Raw genomic sequence first — 23,363 nt, 5'->3', positions numbered from 1 at the left:
TCATTTACTTGAGATGAAGCACCTGTTCTCTGACTCTGGGGAAAACGAACAGCTGAGGAAGACCTTTGCAAAAGACTTGTTAAGCGTGCTTGTGAAGACTTAGTATGTCCCCGATTTGGTGGTCAGAAGCCCAATTTAGAAATGCACTAAACTGATTAAACAGCATTCTTCTGCACAGAAATGAAATGTTTCTCTTTCCCACTTTTCACAGGAAACTATTGCTGTTCCTTTTCAAATAGCATCCAGCAGCTATCTAGCTGCAAAGACATCTTCAGAATATACCTAGGGTATTTGCTATACATCTAGCCAATTGTACAGCACCACAGAAAATCCCATCCAGGACACAACTCATATAAAAAGCATTAGTCTAAGTACTGCCTTTTTTTTCTCTTTTATCTAGGGGAGAATATGGCCTTCATGAATATACAGAAGTTAAGACTGTCACAATCAAAATCCCACAGAAAAACTCGTAATGCTGCTTGAGGTGTCAAATTTAGCTTCTTCAAATGCTAAATGACTCTGCAAATGCCATCTGGATTCTGAGAAGCTTTATATCCCAAATCATTCATTAGCCTTTTTGCTTTCTGATTGTATAAGAGATACTTGCTTACATTAACAATATAAACAATAATGTAGAAAATTAAAATGTGATTAACTGAGAGAGGGAAACTTCAATGTCTGGAACATAGCTAACTTTTTGAAATTCATATTAAGAAATAACTTTTTTAAAATTTTTGTTGGAAGTTATCTGTAGTGCTACGAAAATATTCCTTTTTCAGTACACCATACATGTACAGCTTGAATTTGTGTGCTCTTCTAAATGTTAGATGGCAAGCTTCTCTTTGCATTTTCTTTTCTTGTGGCCTTAACAAAAGCACTTATGAGTAACTAGCAGATAGATACCTTTCTGTGTCTTTGGAAAATCATAGACTTCTCCTAGATGTATTTCTTAGAATGTTGAATTTATTCATCATATTAAGTACTACACAAATGTAATCTGAATAATATTAAACAATATTAAAATCCACCCTGAAAATTAATATTGTTTCTTTTATTAGTCTTTTCTATTTCACTGGTTTACCATTGGGCACTGTGTAACACATATTTTATACCCTTAAAGAGGCACTACTGTCTCAGTAGTGTGTTTAGGTCATTGGAAGTATTTTATATTGGCTGTGGAAAGACTAAACTCCCTAATTCTTTGACAGTATTATAAATGGAAAAATATGAACACAAACAAAGAGCACCAGCCAATTTGCCAAGAGCCAGCACTGGGCTTTGTAATGATGAGTTTATCATAAGGTCTTAAACAGATGACAAACGAGAAATAAAAGTGTGGCAGCGAAAGAAGGGAAGTGGAGGGGAAAAAAGGGAGTCTCCTTTCTGATTTATATTGGCTCCATTTTCCCTGTACTCATACACCTGCATGTCACTCATATCTACTCCTCACTCTTTCTTCCCCTCCTCCTCTTTCCAATCCACCTGTTTCAGCCTCTTCCTTCAGCATCTCTTTTCTGCACAGTTACTCTCACAAAGACCCTCTCCAGACGTTCACATCTCAAGATGACGGTAACCCTTTAAGGTCCCTCCATCTGCGCAGCTTTGATGTTTTCATTATTCCCCTCCAACGGCGGTTGCTGTCAGCAGCCACCAGATAAACTCTGGGGTGGTGGTCTCCAGGCACCAAGTAACCCACTGCCGACAGGTCATATTTTCTCTAAACCTCATTGAAGTCCAGAGCCACAATTCATCTCTTGGAAATATATATGTTTATAGCCTTATGTACAAACTCAACCCATTAGGAAAAATATGATACACTATATAATTTTAAGCAGCAAATATTGAGATGTTGCATAGTATTGAAAGCATGGAGATTTTGTTCATTTGGATATATTGTCAGATCTTTTTTTAAAAAGGGGGTTACAACAAAACCCTCATCAGGTTTTCACACTGTGCATCTTCTCTGGATACAAGCAAGTTTTGTCTTTAGGGAAGTTAAGAACTGAACATAGGCCTTATGGCAGAGGTCCATCCCTTCACAGGCATCCACATCATCTGACTTTGAAGGGTGGCTCTTCCAAATCCCCCTCATTTGCCTTCCAAAACAATTTCACTAGCCATAGTTGGCAAACAAACCGAGTCCTCGACCCATGTCAAGAAATGTAAAAAGTCATAAAAGAGAGAAAAGAAGGAAGACTGAATTGAAAATGGAAATGCACTGTGGTAATGTTTAGTAGAGGTTATTCAAAGGAAGAAAGTGTGCAGAAGAAAGCACAGAAATCAAAATAAATACCAAACAAATAAAAAAAAGAACTTCCTGAAAAAATAAGATGCAAAGAAGATGGGAAAAAAGACAAAACACTTTGAAAGACTTTAAAAGCAGTAAAGGACAGTGCATTAGAGGAAATCTGGATACAATAAAAGATTAAACATTTAAAAAGAAAAGCAAGGCAGTATGCAGAGCAGGTATGGGGCTTCATAAATCTCTCATTCTTCTCCAAATTCTGCTCTTGCTGGAGTCAAAAGAGGAGAGAAATAAGCCAAATGAGGGAAAGTCTACATTTGCATTGTGCTTTGGATTAGGAGTGCACCTTTGAAGTGATTTTCCCAATGGTCTCCACTTACTGCACTTTAGTTCACAGGGGGAGTGATCCTGGGGACACAAGCATTCAGCTCACGGAGGCAGACCAGTGCCAGCCTGAAGCAACCCCCTCTGACTGTGTACAGCATGGGCAGAGGGTCATCACCACCTAGTAGGGTCCTTTTACATCATAGGACTGCGAATCCAGTCCTGCTGGACTACACTACCTGCTGCTATAAGCATAAGCAAAGAGTGTCTTCAAAATGTAATCCAAGGAATGGGGGGGGCAAAAAAAGCATAAATACAAGGGGATACAGGAAGGACTGACTCTGTCCTTGCATATTTGTATGTATTCTTCTTTGCAATGCCTGAAATATTTTAATACTGTAAAAGAAGCCTGGTGATGTTCTTGATTTGTCAGTTTAAATGTTTCAATCTGATCAAAGGGTAACACCTATCAGTGACTTTAAGTTCTCATCTCTGCAACACTTTTGAGTCAGAGAAGTGTGTGCAGTGTGCACTATGAGCAAGAGAGAGAGATCAAAAGAAGGCAAAGGCTACCATTCAGCCAGGGTGAAACACACAGGTATTTCAGCAGAGCTGAGTACAGCTTTGGGTTAAGCTGATGACAAACTGAAGTTGCTCCCAAGAGATGCCAATGTAAAGAGATACACCTTTTGGCTTCTGCTTGGTTTAAAGAACTCAATATGTCTGTGTTTGTCTAAAGTATTTGAGATATATTTGAAGGAGGCACACCAAAGTCTCAATAAATTGCACAGCCCATTTTACCTTACAAGAGCAAGTCAGTTCACACTGTATGACAAAAGCATCCAATCCAGAAGAATTTCAGAATATAGCCCCAGTTTTTCCTCAACTGCTCGGTTACTAACTCAGCATTGCAGAGTCAACATCAAGGGTGGATTTCTCTCCATAGTACACACACACACACACACAGTTGGTACTAATACAATATCTCTGTGAATAAAGCAAATTCTCAGAAATGAGCTTCACCAATGAGTTCTTTCACAATTAAGAGTGTTCTTAAGTTACTATTAAGACTTCATTCATCTGCTAGTGAAATATCTTTGTAACGTCTTTGCAGCTATGCGGATGGGTACAGTGGCTTGTGATTACTCAGTCTGGGCAGGTATAAATGAGGACTTACACTCTGCAAATATTACAGAGGTAATTAAGGAGGCCCTTTCTTTCTGGAGTTGAATCACTGTCATGTTACTCCTGTTACATGCCAAAGTAGCACCACTGAAATTTATTTATTAGGATGAAATATGAGAAGAGCAATAGCTGATCTGTATGTAAACACTTCTCATAACATTAGTGAAGTTGAGTTCAGCATTTCACAGAGAATAAAAATTAACAAGGAAAGTGAACTTGCTGTACTTGTTTTCAAAGCTCCTGAAAAATGACTGCTATAATCAGCAGCAATTACTGAATATATGTTTTATGTTTAGATTAAAATGCTGATTTTTTTTTTGAACTATGCTTCTCCAAGGTATGTGCCCTAATAAACAATCTACAACATAATAAAATCTTAGCAGCATTGAATGTGACCTTTCCTCCAGGCATCTATCAATGTCCTTTCTACCTCTTTAACATTATTGAATGCTTATTTCTAATTTTGAACAAAAGCATTGCTGAGGAGATGTTTTTGTAGAGTTCTTGGAAACTTATATTTTCAGGTTATTTTAGACCATGTGGAAAAGTAAGTCCTGGAAATTTGGAGTCCTTAATGCCAATGCCCTGCCATTACCCAGGCTGTCCCTCCCCCACATGCACACTACTTTTTATAAAGAGGGGGAAAGCTGTTGAATGGCAATAGCAAGAAAGAGGGACCCTCTGGCTATTTCCTGCAAAATAGTGAAGCTGTAAGGAATTCTCATTCTCTCTGAAGAAAGAAAATTACCAATAATCCCAAGATGCCAGATATCCAGGTCTTAAGACAGACAAGAGAAGATATGGAAAAAATATTCAGAGCAAGAAAGGCATCTGGCTTGGATAAGGAGTGAAAATTCACTGATGAAGTAGATTTTAGGGAGGAATTTGAAAGATGTGAGATCTTGGCAGGCAGAAAGGGTTGGGGGGAGGAGAGGAGGATATTCCTTCTGTGACACAAAAGATAACACAAAAGACAAGTGCAAGAGAAAAAGGGAGAAAGGAAGGGAGCAATAGCAGAAGTGAAAGGAGTGAGACCAGGAATGAAAGCAAGGCTGAGGATCACCTTGACACTCTATAAGATCTCTGAGTTCACATTAAGGGCTTAAGAGATGACGCTCCCTCCCACCCCCATGTTTGCTGTCAGGTTGTATTTGTCCTGCCGGATGGTTCCCTCTCCCTCTTCTCATTCAAGTCATGCTCCAGTTCTCTTGGTGTTAAGGTTGTCGTCCATCTATCCATCTACTGAAAACTGATGTTTAAATAACTCCTTATTAGAAAAAGCCCCCTTTAAAATAAAGAAGCAAAAGCAGAGTGTCTGAAAATTTGGGAAAAATAGTTCCCTGTGAACTTAGTGGGAGGCCCTAAAGACTCTTCTCAAGGGCTGAATTATAACCTTTGCTATGCAGAGAGAAAAACAGTGGCTTGATGAATATACTGCTCTGGAAACAAAAGTTAAAGATCTGGGAGCACAACATAAACTGACTCAGTAAAATAAAATGCTGCATAGTCTTGTAAGAAGGACATAAATCACTTGTTGCGTTAAAAATTGAACAGGCATAAGGGTTCAATAAACAGAACTGAGTATTGGCAGAGTTGACTGTTGAAATGCCAACTTGCGAAACAGTCCTAAAAGGGCAGCAACAAAGATGATTCACACACAGTATAATAAACTGGCCAAGCAAGAAGAGACCACAGCTGCTTTTGCACGTTACTAGCAGGCATTGCACAAAGACTGAGGAGAAGTGTAAASCAAAACTCAAGAAGGTTGTCATGGATGGGGACAGACTAGTAGAAGAAAACTCTTCYAAGAAAAATCCTTAGTACTGAGAGGACTTTAGAAGCAAGCCACAAGGAGAGTTGTTCATTATTTTAATTTACACTCCTCATATTGCTTTTGGTTCAATATGGAGTGTAAGGTTATGACTAAATAACAGCAAGTTTGCTTGACAGTTATGAATGCTCAAGACACCCCAGTCTAAGAAAGCTCCAGGCTTAAAGAGCAATTTGGCAGCCGCTGACAAGCATTACAAGTTTTTWAAAAAACCACTGAGACTGGGCACCATCCTTTCACTGTCAGCCATGGGTACCTCTTCCGTGGAAAACCAGGACGCTTTGATAACGTAATACAGCATGATACACACAGGACAAAACCAGCTGTGGCAGACAGACTCAGAATATTGCCTTTGTATCATCTATCTTGCAGAATGGTACCAGCAGTCAATGCCTTACCTATTAGCTTCTGGTAAGAGACTAGTGACTCTAGTGACATGGATTCTGCATTTGTACCTAACAAAACTCTTTATTGTATATATTTACCATGCTTAGCTCCGAGAGGCATACCATGTGGTGACAGCAAGAATGAGACTGGCAAGATTTGAGAAAGCTCTGAGGTTGATTGCACTTGGAAGAGAGGAATCTCTGACAAGCAAATAAGTGAACTCAGAACAGACAACACCATCCACACATAAGCCTACTGAAGAACTGAGAAAGATTTTGTGTGAATATGAAGGAAGAAATGTGTCATATGAACATTGCCTCTGGACTATAAATGTGTCCAGACTATAGACATGTAGACACATATCATAGAATGCTTATTACAGACAGAGTATTTTTCTGAGCATGGTACCTATTAGAGATCTGACTGTTGCCCAGAGGATCCTTGATTCTGCTTATTGGCTAAGAGACCTGCTATTCTCTAAGAGACCTAAGGTCCTATGGTCTTTTCCAGCTCCAGAAATACTCAAGGAAGAAAGTCCATGCAAGAGAATCCGTGCAAGTTATCTCATATACACCCTCATGACTAATCCAGAGTACATATTTTCAGCATTGTGCATCAGCCCTCAGACTGTAAACTGGTTATGGCCGAAGTGAAAAAATGCCGATGCACACATTTGGATGATGAATTAACACAAGAAAATCATAATCTGTCCCCAGATATTTCTGCAGCAGAGGAGGGAGATGAATGCATAGAGTAAATATTTCTTGCAAATTATTTGCTCAGTATTAATATACTAACTATTATTCAATAGTCCTCTTCTCGTGTTTTCTCCTAGTAGGGAATTTCAGGGGACTATAGGTCATCTATATGTTCTATGCATACTAGTCAAAATTCTCAAAAAGAAAAGAATATATGAACATAACAGACTAAATATAAGTACTTATTTTTGAAAGTCTTGGGAAATTAAGGGGTTCAATTGAATACAGGAGGCTTTGGGAAAAGGTTAACTAAAGGTAGCAGAAGGAATCTGAAGTTACAGCTCCATGTATCCACATCTCATGAGGAAGATTCAACCTGAAGGAAGAAGGAGACACAAGCACTCACCCTTTGTAGCTGCAATGCTGTTTTAGTTGTAGTGGTCTAAGAACACTTACAAAACACCATGAGAGGAAATCTTTTATAAGACCAAGCGAAATAAAGGGACAATTGCTTTGGGCAGCTTTGGAAGCTTTTGGACACAAAATCCCTTCTCCATGTCACCTGCTGGCTGCCTGTTGTCAGAATGTGGTCATGAATGAGAGTGAACAATTAAAGTTGAAATATAGCCACTTCCATCTCATTAAAAAAAAAAAAAAGTCTTTATTAGCCTCCCTGTATGTCATTTACTGTGCAATGGGAAAAGCAGTCAAGGTTTCTGCTGCCTCAGCCTTCTTCCTTTGATGCACATATTCCCCAGTGCTGTGTGGCTACTTCTCTGCTATCACCTTCATAGGACTTGCTAAGAAATTAGTTTTCCATGTTGAGTTTCGTAATAAATAATTTTAATATGATTGAGGAGATACCTGCATGGAGTTATTTACATGTTATTATGACAACTAGTCATACTAGTATAAAAATGGATAAAACAAGCAGTTCCCCCTATAGAGCTAAAGAAATCTCTATTGAATCTAATAAACAGCATGTTTCATGTTGTGTGTTTTGCTGAGGCTGGGTTTCATTATGTTTCTCTTTAGACTTCAGCAAACAAATGGAAGCAAACAACTGGAGCCGTTAACACTAAGGAGAGATTAATCTCCATGAGGAAATATCTTAGGAACCTAAACCTTATAATCAACAAAGCAAGCTGTCTTCAGGGTGTGTGTTTCATTCACAGTATGTTCCTTCAACAYGTGTTATGTCACTGTACCCCTCTTCAGAAACATCTTAATTACCTTTAACAAAGGAAAAATGTCTATGAGTTAGGCTATTCACTGATACAAGACCAGTCATGTCTCACTACATATGTCATTTTCTCAGGAACTGCCTGCAATTGTTTTCTGTATGTGATACACCAGCCATCACCAAGCAAGGGAGCYCTTGCAAAACTTTTAATATTTTATCTGTCACTTTCCCTTGCTTTGGTGAATATAGAGTCTGAAYATATATACACCTTATTCACTGCTAGGAATACAAATACCGATGTACGTAGTTTTATGGACGCTGGAGGTAATTTTTTAACTTCATTTAGCCAAGTGATTTATTTTTATGAGATGTATTTGTTGCATAAGCAACACTTACTTTTCTTTGTCTCATTCTTGTTTTTCATGTAAATATCCTGCTTACAAAAGACTACATTTAAATACTAGTCATGTGCAAGTGACATATAAATACGAGATTACATGTACACCATTGCATTATAGAGTATATTTATAAGAACAGAACAAGATGACAGAATTTTATTTCATAAAAGGGCATTATGAAAATTAAAAACTCTTGGCATACTAAACAGTTAGGAAGAAAAACAATTATGTCTTGTACAGGCCTTCTCAGCCACACCAACAAGCCTGTCCAAATCAAGGACACAGAACCTTCACTGTCTGCTTCTGTGCCTGCTTTCCTAGCACGAAATCAGCTGCCTTGGAGGAGCTGGGTGAGTCAGTTTGACCCAGACATTTTTGGGGGTGGTTATGTAAATATTGCAGCTGGAGACAACAGCTCATTAAGAGTTTCTTCATGTCATATAAAGAGCTGTATGGGAGAAGTCACCTCTATTTTAGAGCTGTCACCCCATGACAGACTGAAATGTTCCATAACCAACAGATCTAGCAGAAACGGATTTTCTAGCATCTAGCATTTTTGACTGTTAAACCAAGCATCCTGCACTGGCCATGCTCGCTCTGACCTGTGGATGACAGAGACCAGCCTGGAGGCTTTATAGCCTCTACAAAATTTCAGCTTTATTCACATTTATTTAAACTGGAGATTTCTATCTGTGTCATCTATTGCTAGTATTAATTTTGACAGGTCCGGATATCCATGTGATTCAGGTATATATCTTCCGTGAGCCTTGCTACATGTCAGCAGAAGAACCAGTTATTCACCATGCTCTGGTACTTTACTATCCAGGATTGCTTGTGTGACTTTGCTGCTTTAGCTTCCAAAAGCATGTTTTATCTGAAAGGTGCATTTTAGCTCTTTAATTTTTAAACAAACCAAATGGACTTCTTTAAAACTACTCTTTCTCTCGAATACAGCATAGAATAAATTATTTTGAAGGTGAGACTTTTAATAATGGCATTCAACCAGGGAAATGTATAACAAATGTTAAGACAGAAAAAAAAGCGCACCAGTTGAGAGAATCCAGAAACAAGTTAAATATTTAAAACTAAAATTCTCATTGTATAAATAAGACATTACATGATTAAACAGAAAATATCTGTTTACTTTTTAGTCATTGTGGTCTCTGTGAGAAAACTCGCTGCTCACCAATGCACAAATCTGCGAGTGTGCATGTCGGTGTGTGTGTGCACATGGACCAATACCACTTAGCAAAATACATAGTGCTAAGGTCAAATCTTGTTCATAATAGTCAGATAAAGGAAGAGGGATTTCTTGAGTAAGATGAACAAGATTTACCAATTTTATCTCCCCAAACATTTATGGGCTTAAACAGTAAAACTGGAAAAAATAAGCAGAGCAAAGATATAAAGTAAATTATGAATCCTTACTGGGAAGGGAGAAAATATATGCTAGCAGAAAAGAAGTAAAAGTCAACAGAGAGTCAATGCAGAAAAATACACCGAATCTTTTGCAGAGGTAGAAATAGCAAAGAAAATGACTCATTATGTGAAAATAAGTCAATTTCATAATTGTTTTGTATATGTAAGAATGCATTTCTGGTGGCATCATTTTAAAGTGTCAATAAGTCAAACATTCCACCCTGTTCTTCTAATTTGTCAGTCATCTTCTAGAAGGTCCAGTTCCTAAGCTTTATAGGTCTTCCCTATATCCTTATATACTTCTTTAAATACCTGTCCTAGGAGGCTATAGTTCCACGTATATATTGATAAGTTAGCATTAAGGAAAAAAATTACAGAGAACAAATTCAGCAGTACAGACAGATTCAGAGATTCCATAGTTAAGATTAGACTTGAAAGAAATGCAAGTACACAATGCATAAAAGCCACAGTGGGGCATGCAAAGTTCTGTAATCTTTACAGTGATACTCTGTAGTTGCCAAAGATTTATGAAAAAGCTGTTTTAGACCCTCTGTTGCTAGGTTAAAGTCACTAATTTATTTATTTTTAAGTCATGTCTAAGTTTTTTGCATACTTTTCTCCTTGTCAGTACCTGAGAAATAGCTGTGTAACAGTGGAGTCATCCACAGTTAACCTGCTAATGGGCAGTATGCCATTCAGCTGAATCATTGATGTGGATATTAATGAGAATTTCAAGAAGGCAGTGAACAATGGCTCATCTGTGAAATATGATTCTACAGCTGTGACACTTGTGACAGATTGGCCTTGTTTTCCCCAGTAAATACATTTTTTTCCTCTGCCATAATGCAATGCAAACACTTGTTTAACAAAAACATATCAACCCATGAAGAAATATTGTCTGTCAAARGAATATCTGCAGGATTTATATAAAAGAAATCCTCCTAGCCTCTAGGAGGCGATGACACAATATTACTTAAAACTCACCTTGTCTGTCAGTGAAATAAGAAGCACAAACAGAAAATAGCTCTACAGCTCCTGCCAATAAGAAGGTTCCTGGTTTTTAACTCAGGATTGAAATAGTCTTTATTYAATTATCTGTCTGGGGGAAAATCATGCTTCTTATGCCACAATCTCATACAAATTAGGTGTAGAGCTACAGTAGCCTTGAGTTAAAATAGCGAACAAACAAATTTTTCATTTACTCTTTGTTTAAATCCCTCTGCAAACACACTTGCCAACTTCTAGGAGATTTGCAAAATGCCCTAGAAGTTATCCTACTGGTTAAGGCTGCAGTCTGTAACCTGAAGGCGCTCTGCTGCCTGCAGGTATTCCCAGTAAGGTGCCCTGAGCTCTCAGTAGTAGAGCAGACTCAATCAAGTGCTTTGGAAAGAAATCCAGAAAAACGTGCATACTGAGCACCAAGCCTCACTGCCAACAACTACAAAATAGTCGAGAGAGTTGTGGCAGCTAAACACAGCACAGACGAGAGGTCAGTTTCCCACATCTGCAGGGGATAGCCCCTACAACCACTAGGCTCCAGAGTCAACCAGGCTCACCCTCTGGCCTGAAGGCTCACTCACTGCAAGTGGAATCAGAGAAACGCAGAAAGAGCCATTCCCAGAGCCCTCTGCTGCATCCGCATTTCCTGCAGAGAGGGAACAAGCTGGGGAAAGCCTGCTCACATGCCAAAGATTTGAAACTGGTGCCATGCACAACAAAATCCTTACACCATCAGGGCCCTAGGACAGAAAAAGGTTAAGTGTCAACCTGACCTTTTATATGATGTTAGTCATTTCAAAGCTTAAGTGCTTAAACCAGGTGGGGTTTAAGCCTGAATCGGAGTTACTCCCAGTAGATCTTGGGTGACTTGGTGCTTGGTACAGTCAAGTCTTAAGCAGGTCTGCACATGCCCTAGTAGACATCTAGGTGACAGCGTATCTCTGGTGGTAGAAAGATACAGTCTTAGAAACTTTGATAATATCAGGCAGGGCAGCAAGAAAGTGAATTTTTTAACTCTAAAATTTTGAATACATGCAATGAAAGGGGAAGTTAAATGCCTATGCTCTTTTGCAGATCCACCTACTGCTCCTCTGTTTTGTATCTCTCAGACACTAGTGTAGCTGATACAGGAAATTTATTCACTAATTCTTTGGCCATCCTGCTGAGAGGTCTCAACAAATCACTTCAGATGGTCCTGTATTTGTTTAGACTTACCCTAGCAAGAGAAGCAGAACTACAAGGACAGTTTTGAGCAGAAGAACCTCCTGCAGCCTTACAAGGGGTGTAAGAAAAGTTCACCACCTGTGCAGAGACGGTACCATCACTTGAAACATAGGAAGAGGGATTCTGCTATATATCTTTGGCACATCATAAAACACCACAGAGCTGTAGCCTCAATAAGTAATAAACTATTCCTAGCAAAGAACACTGTAAAGAAAATTATCCTTATAGTATTCTTTTCACCCTTCCCAGGAATTAGCTTTCCTCATTTCTTGCTGCAAGATTCCTATACCATTTTAGTTTAGTCTGTGGCTCTTAGGAGACCAGAAAGCATTTATTCTACATTGCACAGTGGCAGCTAGAGTTAAGGCAATATTTGTCTTCTCCTGAGTAATGCTGGAGGTTGTCTAGAGGGAGTATTATTTACCACTGCATAAGTATTTGCTGTAGTTAACTGAAATACAAAGTGCGGATTATATATGCCACATTGCTGTCCATGGAAGCTGGCTGCACCTCTGCCTTACGTTGTATTGAAAATAAGATTCTTCCCACACCTTAATACTTATCTTTTGTGTTAGGGAAAGGAAAGATATGGTCCGATCAGTCATGGTGTGGAGAAATGCCAGCAAGTACCTGCAACCTCCTGCGATGGATTTCTTGGACTTTGAACATGTATTGGACTTAACTCTACAGGCGGGTTTTGTGCAAAAGAGCAGCTTTTGCCTTTGCCCTGTTTGGTCATACCTCTTAAAAGTGTGGCTTTCTCTTCAGTCAAACCTCTGCATGTAATCTCTCTTTCCTGTTGTATTTGGACTATTACAGATGCTCCATGAGATGGAAAACTGCTGAATTCTTTGCAGCACTCCATTCATAATCTACAATGAGAGACTAGCCGTTTACAGTTTGTCCAAAAAACTGTGCTGCACGAAACTGTCTATTGAATTATTCTGGACATGATTTGTTGTCTGAATAGTGCCACATATCTATGGATTGAGCCTGAAAAATGTAAAACCCTGCTGCATTGGTCAGTTACTTTAGACAAGACTCACTTTGATGAGCCTGCAGCTTGACCTCTCTGTGTTTTTATCAGTAATGCTTCAATCTAGATTTTTCAATGAACATTCATTGTCACGTTTGAAATGAGAGAATAAATGGAATATTTTGACCTGCACTATACCTGTTGATCAGACTATGTGATTCAGCGATGTTGGTTTTTGAAAATAGAGACCAGCAAACATACTCCCAAGTGATTATATTTCTAGTTATTTTATCTGAGATACACCCAAATGTTGGACAGACTTTTTTTTCATCAAATTTTCCCATGAGATATTTCACACAACCTTTCAAATTCTTTATTTCCATCCTTTTGTGAGAGTCACAGTACAGCAAAGCTTATATTGTGGGTATTATTCCAAAATATCACATCAACAAACTTCTGGCATTCCCATTAATTCCCATTGAGCTGAAGCCCTACGAGCATCCTTAGTTCAGTCAGCTTTTAAAGGATCAAATAGTACTGTTCTGTTTTGTTTTGTTTTGTTTTTTCCTTTCCTAATGCAGCTACTCACATGGGCACATGGCAATATGTTATGTTGTTGTGACATCTGCTGGAGAAAAGATCAAGGCACATGCTTTTTTCTTTTTTTTTTCCTCTCTGAGACAACGGAAAAGGAAAAAAACAGGACTTGACTGTAAGCTTTATAAGTATTATTTCCTTTGCAGTAGAATAAAAGACAGATTAATTCATATCTGGTGACATGTACCAAAGTGAAGTTATTGGCTAAGTACTCACACACCTAGATGCTCACTTTACTAGCAACTCTCAAAGATCCCCATCAGATTTGGACCAACTCCATAGGGGGATCCTCACAAACAGATTAGAAGGCTGCACTACCTCAGAGAGCAATCAGAAAGTCTGACAAGGAAAAATAGCTGAAAAGGAAGCAGACAGGCAGATAAAGACAGTAGTGATAAAAATGTAGATTTTTTTCATGAGTTAACTTTAGCATCAATTCAAAAGTTATTAAAGTGGGTACACAACTCTAAGAGATGCCTCTGAAGTCAGTGAAACTGCCTATTTCTTAAGTTTATGCTTAAATGCTGGATAATGAGCTATGTAGCTACAGTCTATAGTGACAGAGTGGATAGGGTAGAAGCTAAGCTATCAGCCCAGTCCTGAGGTAGCAAGGAATAAAAGCAAAGAGCAGGATTTTCGGGAGAGGGCAGAAGGTTAAAAAAAAAGACAAGGAAGAATTCGGGGTACAATTTCATTAAGTTCAGATACTGGCAAGAAAAATGTGATATATTTATTTTTGTTGAGTTAAAGCCAACAACCTACTGAGATAAATTATCTCCTAAGTAAAACACTTTGGAATACAGAAGTACAAAAGGGGTTGTATCAATTTAATTTCATTTAGCTTTAAGGAATCTTCTGATAAATAAAGAAGCTGAAGGTGGGATTCAAAGAGATACAGGGTGCCCTGAAGAAARCATTTGGAGTCATGTTGGAGACAGCATATAATCTATAAAAGAAAATCTATAGATTTTATAGCCTGAGTTGCACAGGTAAATGCAGAAGTTGGTCCCCACTGCCTAAATAACCCTACATATAACCAGTGGCTTTTTTGGAAATGGTCTGCAGAACTGCAGATCTGGGAGTAGCTCAGGACCGCCTCTGCAGAGAGAGATTTCCCCTGCCTTTGGACACCATGCTTGGAGGCAGCATCCTGTACCACCCATGTAGGCAGCCTCTGCTGGAGGGAAGGTTTCTTGAACCACATGAGACACGAGGAAGAGATGACTAGGGAAATGGTTTGGGTCACAGAGAGCCCATGGATGCATAGCGTGAGCTGAGGGGAAGCGTGAAGGTACCTTCCCTGCCCCTGCATGGGACCAGTGCTGTGGCAGGATGGGACGGTGGAAAGGGGAGGGAAGCCTCTCTCTACACAGGAAGGAGACGGTGCAGCAGTCTCAGAAGGAAGAGGTCCTGCCCCTGCCGGGTCTGGATGGGGCTGGTCCCGCAGCGCATGGCAGGACCACCTTGCTGTGACAAGGGCTGTGGGACCACAGCCGGGACTGTCGCCAGAGCTGAGGATTTAGGATAGCATGCCCATGGTGCTGCTGAACGAAGGGAAAGCACGTTAGTTCTTCCCTGTTCACCCTAGTATCAGTCTGTCCTTCTCTGTGCCTGGATCTGGAGAGAAAGGCAAGAGTCCTCTCACTAGATTTGCATTCAAGGTCAGGTGTAAAGCATAACCAAACAAGGTCTAGAGGCAGCTCTGCACCAACATCAATGTGTTTGTGTTTTCACCAAATGGAGCTGACAGAAGGCAACCCTGAAATAAACAATAAAAATTCCTTTTGGCTTCCCTGTATATCACTTACTTTAAGTTATAGTTCTTTGACTAGGGCAGAGGAGAATGATTACCTAGAGAGTACGTTCTGATGCTCCATTTGCTAAATTCTCAGATGAGGTTCTTTCGATGATGTAAAGCAGGGTTTGGAAGGTGGGTGCCATGAGCCGGAGAGCAGGATCCCCCGTGCCAGTGCCCATGCCCTGCCTGGCATTGCTCTGGTCAGGTCTGCAACGTGCTCTGACGGGGAGGGGATGGCTGGGGAGAGGGACCCTGCCACCAGAGCAAACCTCAAACACAGACAATACAGAAAACCCCTGGGAGACACCCCTGAAGTGGGAGGGGAATCAGAGATTAATCCATAATGGGCTTTGTTTTCCTTGCTGTAACCGATTTCCCATTTTCTGTGCTGTCACAAAACCCTCTACACTGTTAGAAACTTTTTTTTTATTTTTATCCTTAGTCTTGCACGGTAATGAAAGTAACGGCATGTTATTCAGGCAGCCAGTGGGCACTCAGCTCCTCTGAAAACTGCTATTTGCAGCAATGTGTCACTGTGCCCCCAGAGTATTTCACTTCAAATGCATGTTATGCCGCACTCCTGTGTGCGGGGGAAGGACAGGAGATTTGCTTTCCCTTGCGCAGCAAAGGTCATTTGGGGACAGCAAATGCCAAGTGCTAAGAAGCCTGCCTCAGCAGACAAAATCAGTGAAAACACAGCTTGTGATCCGAGACTACCCATCTGCGTGATGCTAATCCAGCACATGAGAGCAGCAGTGGCACAGGCAGAACTATCAGTCTGCTCCTGCATGCTACCTAGGAGCAAGGCTGATCTCAACAAAGAGAAACTACTTATTTAAAAAAAAAAAAAATCATATTTTTAATCTGTTTGCAGCTGGAACGGATTCAAGGTCCACCAGTGTGTGTGTCCATCAGAGATACTCTGAAGGTGCCACACTACTGCTGTAAACTGGGGACAAGAATATGCCTTTAGTGTGGGATAACAGATTTTATAGGCTTTCTTCATTAGTTGTTTACAAGCAATAACAAGACTTACAAGCTGTTTTGAAAAATATTCTGAACATTTTAAATACAATTCCTTCAAGTGAATGAATGTAGCATGCAGACTTTCTAAAATTATCTTTTATGGAAGGTACCTGAAGCTGTGGCTCTGTCTGTGCTGCATACATCACAGTGAATTTTAAAAAAGCAGAAAGGAACATTCTTCAAAACTAAAGTACAACACTGAGAGTACATTGGCTTCATCCTTCCTGCAAAAAGAGAAAGAGAAGGAAAGATAAAGGCTTTGAAATACCACATTTAACTCCAGCTGGTAAGAGAAGAGCCCCATATTGATTATGATGAAATTGTGCTTCATACTTGCACACTGTAAGGACTGAAGTATTACTTTATATAAGACAGATATATCTTACTGGTGGGTTTTGGTGTCTTGCTGAAGATCTGTCCTTCATACTTTGAGAAACTCTGAAAAGTACCAGATTTTTTTCCTATAATGTTATATTTTACTTTTTTTCTGTTTTCCCTTCATTTTTCCATTTTTTTTTTAATCTAGTTGAAAAACAGAGACACTTCCCTTATCAGAGTGCCAAGAAACGGTTTTACTTGTTCGTTATTCATTTGACTCTCTTATGGCAAAAGGCAAAACCAGCTTTTAGTTTGTGGAGCCAATCACTTGTGGTGGGCACAAGTAGACCTTTGTAGTCAGAAAGTTCAGTGTTAAATTAACAGTTTTAGTGAATAGTATTGTCTGCAAACTGCTCTAAGAATTATGCAATTTAAATATCTGTAGTATAAATATTTTGTTTCCTGATTAGAGACTATTGGATATTCTTTTGGGATATTTGGATATTGGATATTGGATTTTATTTATTTATTTATTTATTTAATCCCAAAAGACAGAAGATTACATTCTGGTTCTACTTTTATGGAGGTTCTTCACAATGGTTTAAAAACTTGAAAAGCCAAAAGCTTTTCCCACAGTCATGTATCACAGGCCAGGGCACAATTAAAGAAGCAAAAAGGTAATTGATAATCACAGCTTATTGCAAACCTATCAGTTATTATATGATAGCAGTACACAGATGATAAGAATAGATTTAAGTCAGAAATTCAACCACAAGCTTTGAACATACACTCCTTTCTTGTGTAGGTTCAAAATTAAATAGCCAATGTTTTTTAAAATGTAAGAACCTATAATATTAACCACATGGAATAGTACACAGAAACGTGCAAAACATTTTCCAAATATCAAGAAAAAAAAATCAGATAAAGTGTGTAATACTGTTTTTTTTATTATTTTGCTAACACTTCAGCAGATGTGGTTCACAGCTTTCTACGACTATGCACTGCAGCTGAGATGTTATGTCTCAAGAGAAAGAAAAAAAAATTTGATGTGACATATGAGCTCTGCTCTTCAGATTTTCATGCTAAGCAGGACAAAAGATTCCCACCCCTGATGTGTGGATCAGTACATGTCGGTGTTCCCCAGACAGGCAGGGGGCTGATATTTATTCCTGTCTTGAATTATTATTGTCATAGCTAAAGATCTTTCAGCCCTTTACAAGAACYTAAAATCTTCTAATAATGTAAATATGAGCAAATACTCCATGGTGAACTTTGAGACCAAAATACAGCACAACTGTGTCCTAACCTTAGGTGCATTTTTGCTTGCAAGAGGTCAATAGGATCTGTAACCTTCATATAGACCCTTTTATCCTAAAGGACTTGCTGGCCTCCAAGGCATTCTTTAATTTAGGGAAACATTATCTTTCACAGTTTTTTATAATCACTGGGTATGGATGCACGTGAGATAATAATGAACTTCTCTGCAGAAAGTAAGGGAACACTATTTGTGCCGCCATATTTTTATAAGCCCTTTTTTTGACTACTCAGTGATTATAAGGAATTAATACAGACAGGTTATATGGCACAGACCGTCCAAAGCTCAGAGTGAACTCACATAGCCTCATTCTTCAACAAAGGACATACACAGAGCAGATGTTACCTGCTTTGGGAGTTAATCTCCAGCCACAATTTTAACAGCCTGTTTTTTCACAGAGAACTAGGAACTGAAGCAAAGCACTCAACACAGATAACAACTGTATCTAGTTTTCCAGTGAGCATTTTATGATTTGTTTATCAGTGTAAGGTAATTAAATAATTCTTTGGATTTAAATCTCTTTCAGCTTCACAGCTGTTCTAAATTTCCATGGATTTTCTTGCAGAATGCATGTTATTTTCAGCTGCTGGCTACCACTAGCGATAGTGTTGAAAAAGATATGTTATAAAAAGACCTGTCTCCCAGTTTCTGTGAATTTGGTCAAGGCCTGACTTTATTTTCATTCTTGCGCTTCCACTCCTTCTGAGAGCATTTCAGAGTCCCGGGGTATGATTTTGTCATTGAGTAAAAATATTTAATTCAGCATCAGAAAAAAAGATGAATAGGAGAAGGGAGATATGCTCAATAACTATAATTTTTCAGTAATTGCAATTTTCACAGATCAGTGTGAAATTGAATTTTTGACAGGGACTTCAAAATATTTTGAAGGCCCCTTTGTGGCAGTACACGAATATAGTGAAATGCACTTTTATTATGCAGAAAGTTACATGAAATGCTCAGCCAAATATTGTGAAGACAGCATGTAAATTGTGCAGAGGAAGCCATGGGACATGGGAAGATGCACTGAGCCCATTTGATGGTAGGGCTCTGAGACATTCCCAAAACAATTTGCAGGTCTTAGGCAACAGCACAGAAGAAAGAAAATGATACATGTGTCACTGCCGAGAACAAAATATATTCTGTCTCTATAAGCAAGATCATCTGGCATGATCTGAAACACAGTAAGCATTATTCCTGCTGTCAAGATTGTTTGTTACTTGTTCAGCACTGTTCAGGACTTAAATAAAGGCATAGATGGGTAGGTCCTGGGATGGAGGTTGCATGAGGTGTTTTTTTAAAGAAAGCAGAGAGAGAAAAGATTTGAACTGAAAGATTCACAATACAGAAGCAATGGGAAAAGGCTATACAGAAAGGAAACGTGAGTGGAAATCTGATCACACAAAATTATTGTAACAATCCTGAAACCAGTTTTGCCAAGAAAAAAGCAGGTTTTCTTAAAGATGGATTTAGTATAGAACATTTAATATTATAGCATTAGATCTTCTCTGCTAAATTCCTGTTATTTTATCAGTAAGACGGCAGACAATTAAACAGAACTAAGGTAGCATTGAAAGCACAGGCTCGTGAAAAACAGTGCCAAAAGATCTTTACTTAAAAGCACCAAGGAATATGAATAAATATTTCATTTTCAGTCACAGCAGTTTGATGCTGATCTCAAGACATGCACAACATCTAGTCTTATTGTTATTCATGTTAGCTATTACATGCTCATCAATGCATGTACAGATGCATTCTGAGAACACATTTATTGTTGAAAATCCATACAACATATAGACCTAGCAGAAAGTTTTTCAGAATAATTTCAACTGGCGTTTTTATTGTTGTCTCTCTCTTCCATTCACTGATGTAAAACAATCATGCAGAACAGAATATGAAGCCCACTAATAATGGAAAAGCCTTTTATACCAACAGAAAATTTCCACTCCTAATAGAAACAGAAATCTTTATTAAGATCAGTGTATATGGCATAAACACCCCTCTACACTTCCGGGAAGTAGGCTGCACCTAAACCAGTTTACAACTCCAATTTATTCCAATACCTTTGAAAAATGCAATTCTATTTGATCTCCTCTTGAAGGATCATCAGGACATAAAGCATCTCTGAAATCAGTTTATTCATCTGTTGTATATATCAGCACGCAATCTGCAGGTTTGATTGCAAAGTAGCTTTTTTCCTTTTTCTAAGGAATATCCCGTGTTTTCTCATCTAAAGTTTTCTCATTTTGAAATCTCTCTTCCAGATAACAAAAGATGAGCTAAAATCTCTATACAAACCAATGACAGAAAAATCACAGCTCGTAGGAATCMTAATCTTATTTTAAAAGCACAGATGAGACGAAGATTTAGAGCATTGGGGCCCATGTTTAACTTTGAAATCACTGAGAATACTTACAGTCTTATAGGTTTATGGGTTAAAAACATGCACACTTTAAAAATTAGTCTTGTTAGAAAAAGGTTTGAACCTTCCACTTAAAACACAGATTGAATTACTGCACTGTTTTCAATACATCTGAAGTCCATGGATTAGAAATCTTATCTGAGAAAGAAACAAATTATGTTACAGTGAGCCATACTTCATCTAATTTAACAGTATAAGACCCACTGCACCCCAAATGCGGTCGTGCCTTGGGATCCAGTCTTGGTGTGTTTGTCCCCTCATCTAGTAGCAATTTGCTTCCAGTCTATTCTCTAGAAAAGACCCTCTCTTGTTATCATTGTGATTCACTTATCTCTTGATTTGGTTAACGTTGCTCCATGTTTTCATGCAGAACAGCCGTGCTCATGCTGACTAAATGTCTGTTTGATCTAATATCTTATCTCCAGCTGATAGCAGATGCTTATGGAAGCAGTACAAGAGTCAAGTCAAGTATAAAGGGAACTTTCCCTTCCTTCATCCAGCAGCAGCTGACAACTGATTTAAAGACTTATTCTACTGGAATTTGCACCTGGATCATTGTGTACTATGGGGATTTTTTATAATCCTTTTCTGACTCCTTTTATATCTTTATATCCATGACTTCCTGTGTCAACAGGATCCACAGTTTTATTATATGTAAGTTGATTAGTGATGTCACAGGTTTGCCTTATATTGAGATATGGTTAAAGTTTTTTTGACTGTAGAAAATATACCTGTATTACACAAAAGGCCCCCCATGAAATTATATTCATTTTTTTAACAAGAGTCTATTGACTAATTTTGTTGTTATTATTCTTATGGGTCTTAAAATAAATGTCATGGCCCAAACTCTGGATAATGGAATAAAATCAGAACACAAAAATAAATCTACCTTATAGGAATAGGTAGTAACAGYTTGCATATACACTTGTGTCCATTCTGTGTTTGTACAAGACCTATGACACTAAAGTCCTATTCCACCCTGGACTCTGTGGAAGTCATTACAATGTAAGCATACAATAATAAGTTCACAGAGCTGTTGTGTTTAATTATACAGCACATGTTCTTATGCAAACTAAATGTCTTTATGCAATGACACAATCTTCGTGAGTATCTGGGGAAAATATTACAAAAACAGTCTTACCTCTCTTCCCCAAATACTTTTTTTGCATAGGAAATATTCCTTCCTCTCTTTGATTTTTCAAATTTATTTTTAGTCTTTCAGAATGTCATAAAATTCATTATTACTGTATTGACTAAAAGTGGTACTGTAATAGGAGTGAAGTTTTCTTCATTGCAACTGCCAGAATATTCCTTGTCCTTTACCTCTTTATTACTTTCCCAAAGACTTCAGAGGTAACCATCTGCCTTTTGAAAAAATCCCAGTTTCCCATGCAATCTGAACTCTTTGGGTAAGCATGTTGGACCAGCAGAAGACAAGCTATATGCTTTGTTTAAGTAAAAATGACTGATACACGTTGTGAGAAGTTATGTTTCCAGTCAACTGGACTTTTAAGCCTAAGAAAAAAGATACTGGAGAAACACTTTCAGGGTTTTAGGCAAAATAACCAACTAAATAAAAAATAATTTTTGTTCCTCTAATAAATATCTGTAACTTTAGGAACATATTGACACAGAAAACACATTTTTGCAATGCCTTCAAATGCAAGCAGACAGATGCAATGGTTCCTACTGAACTTAAATATTGAAGCCTCCTATTCTGCAAATGCTGAAGCATGAGTAACTTCTACGCACATAAGGATTTACAGTGAACGCAAAAGAGTTCTGCACTTATGGGAGTGTTTTGGGGGTTAAAACCACTCTTTGCTCCCTCAGCGTCCTTCATCGTATTACAGAGCATTTTTTCTCAAGGAGAGGGAAGAAGAGCCCCCTCATCGGTAGTTTGGAGGGCCCCTGGGCACTCCTGGCTGTGCCCCCGGAAAGCATGGGTTTCCAGGTGGATAGCCTGGTGCTCCGTACCCTCGGGGCCCCGGAGGCCGTGTCACAGCCACATGTGGGGGAGGAAGGTTTCCTCCTCTGCTCTGGGGGGGAAAGTGCCCATTTGGGGCCAGACCCGGATGCTGGAGGGACTGCAAGGAGCTTGCTTCCTGCTGCTGGCTTGTCTTCTTTGATTCATTGTCTCCTTGTCCTTTCTTGTTATCTGAAACATATTTGGAGAACAGCATTAAAGGATGAAAATGCAAAACAGAAATTCTTTCCTAGACAGATTCTGCTGCATCCTACCCTCTCCCAAATAGGAAGGCAGCAGACATGCTTTCCACAAGGTTCTTCCGAAGATGATCATTTCTAATGCATTTCTAAGCCTTTCTCTCTCAGTCACGAGCTTCTAAGTGTTTTGTGGCACACATGGAGAGGAAAGCCTAGCAATGTTCAGGAGTAAGGAAACAGTCTGTGAAGTTCTTCAGGATGGTTGAAACCTGCCTGGCCAAGCGAGGCTTTCTGATAAGGACTGCTACCATACTGTGTTCTCAGTGCATCTTCTCCTGTTGAACCTTGGCTTACAGGCCATACACTGTCCTGAATGGTCCTGGATCGAAGAAATATAATAGGAGGATACAATATTTGAACCATACTGATTTGCAATATGTAAGAGGGATCACTGACTTTCAGATCAGACTTTAGGCAACTTTTTTGGACTGGGACCTCACAATATGCTACAGCTGCACTACAGTTTTATTACTTCGGTAAAAAGTTTTGCATGGAATGATGTTACAGTATTTCTTAAAAAAGACACAGAAAGAAAAACGGACTGGCGATTAGGCTAATAATTGTAAGACAGTATTGTGACTGTCATTGAAGGTATTATTTCAAGTGAAGCAATAAAGGCAGCAAAGACAACTATAGTCTGACATACAAATATTCCTCAACCTGAAGAATTCAAAACAGTCCTTACCTTGATTTGGAGTGGATTCATCTTGCTTGTTGTTTTCTTTTTTCTTTGGCTGTGGTGGTTCTGTCTCAAATGGGTTTTCCTCTTGTTCATTTGATTTTTGTGCTTTTTGT

At 38.8% G+C, this 23,363-nt stretch overlaps 1 protein-coding gene across 1 annotated transcript in view; it reads left to right on the top strand.

The window, feature by feature from the left end:
* Nucleotides 1–793, top strand: part of ALDH1A1 (aldehyde dehydrogenase 1 family member A1) — a 37,012-nt gene extending 36,219 nt beyond the window's left edge. The window contains exon 13 of the mRNA XM_026064050.1: nt 401–793. Within this exon, the coding sequence (XP_025919835.1) occupies nt 401–473 (73 nt within the window). The 3' untranslated portion in view covers nt 474–793. The remainder of the gene's footprint in view (nt 1–400) is intronic.
* The last annotated feature ends 22,570 nt before the right edge of the window (nt 794–23,363 follow it).

This window comes from Apteryx rowi, unplaced genomic scaffold (assembly GCF_003343035.1).
Source record: "Apteryx rowi isolate R43461 unplaced genomic scaffold, aptRow1 scaffold_207, whole genome shotgun sequence".
NCBI lineage: Eukaryota > Metazoa > Chordata > Aves > Apterygiformes > Apterygidae > Apteryx > Apteryx rowi.
Note: the sequence above shows the minus strand (reverse complement) of the source record. Positions and strands in the feature narration are given on the sequence as shown.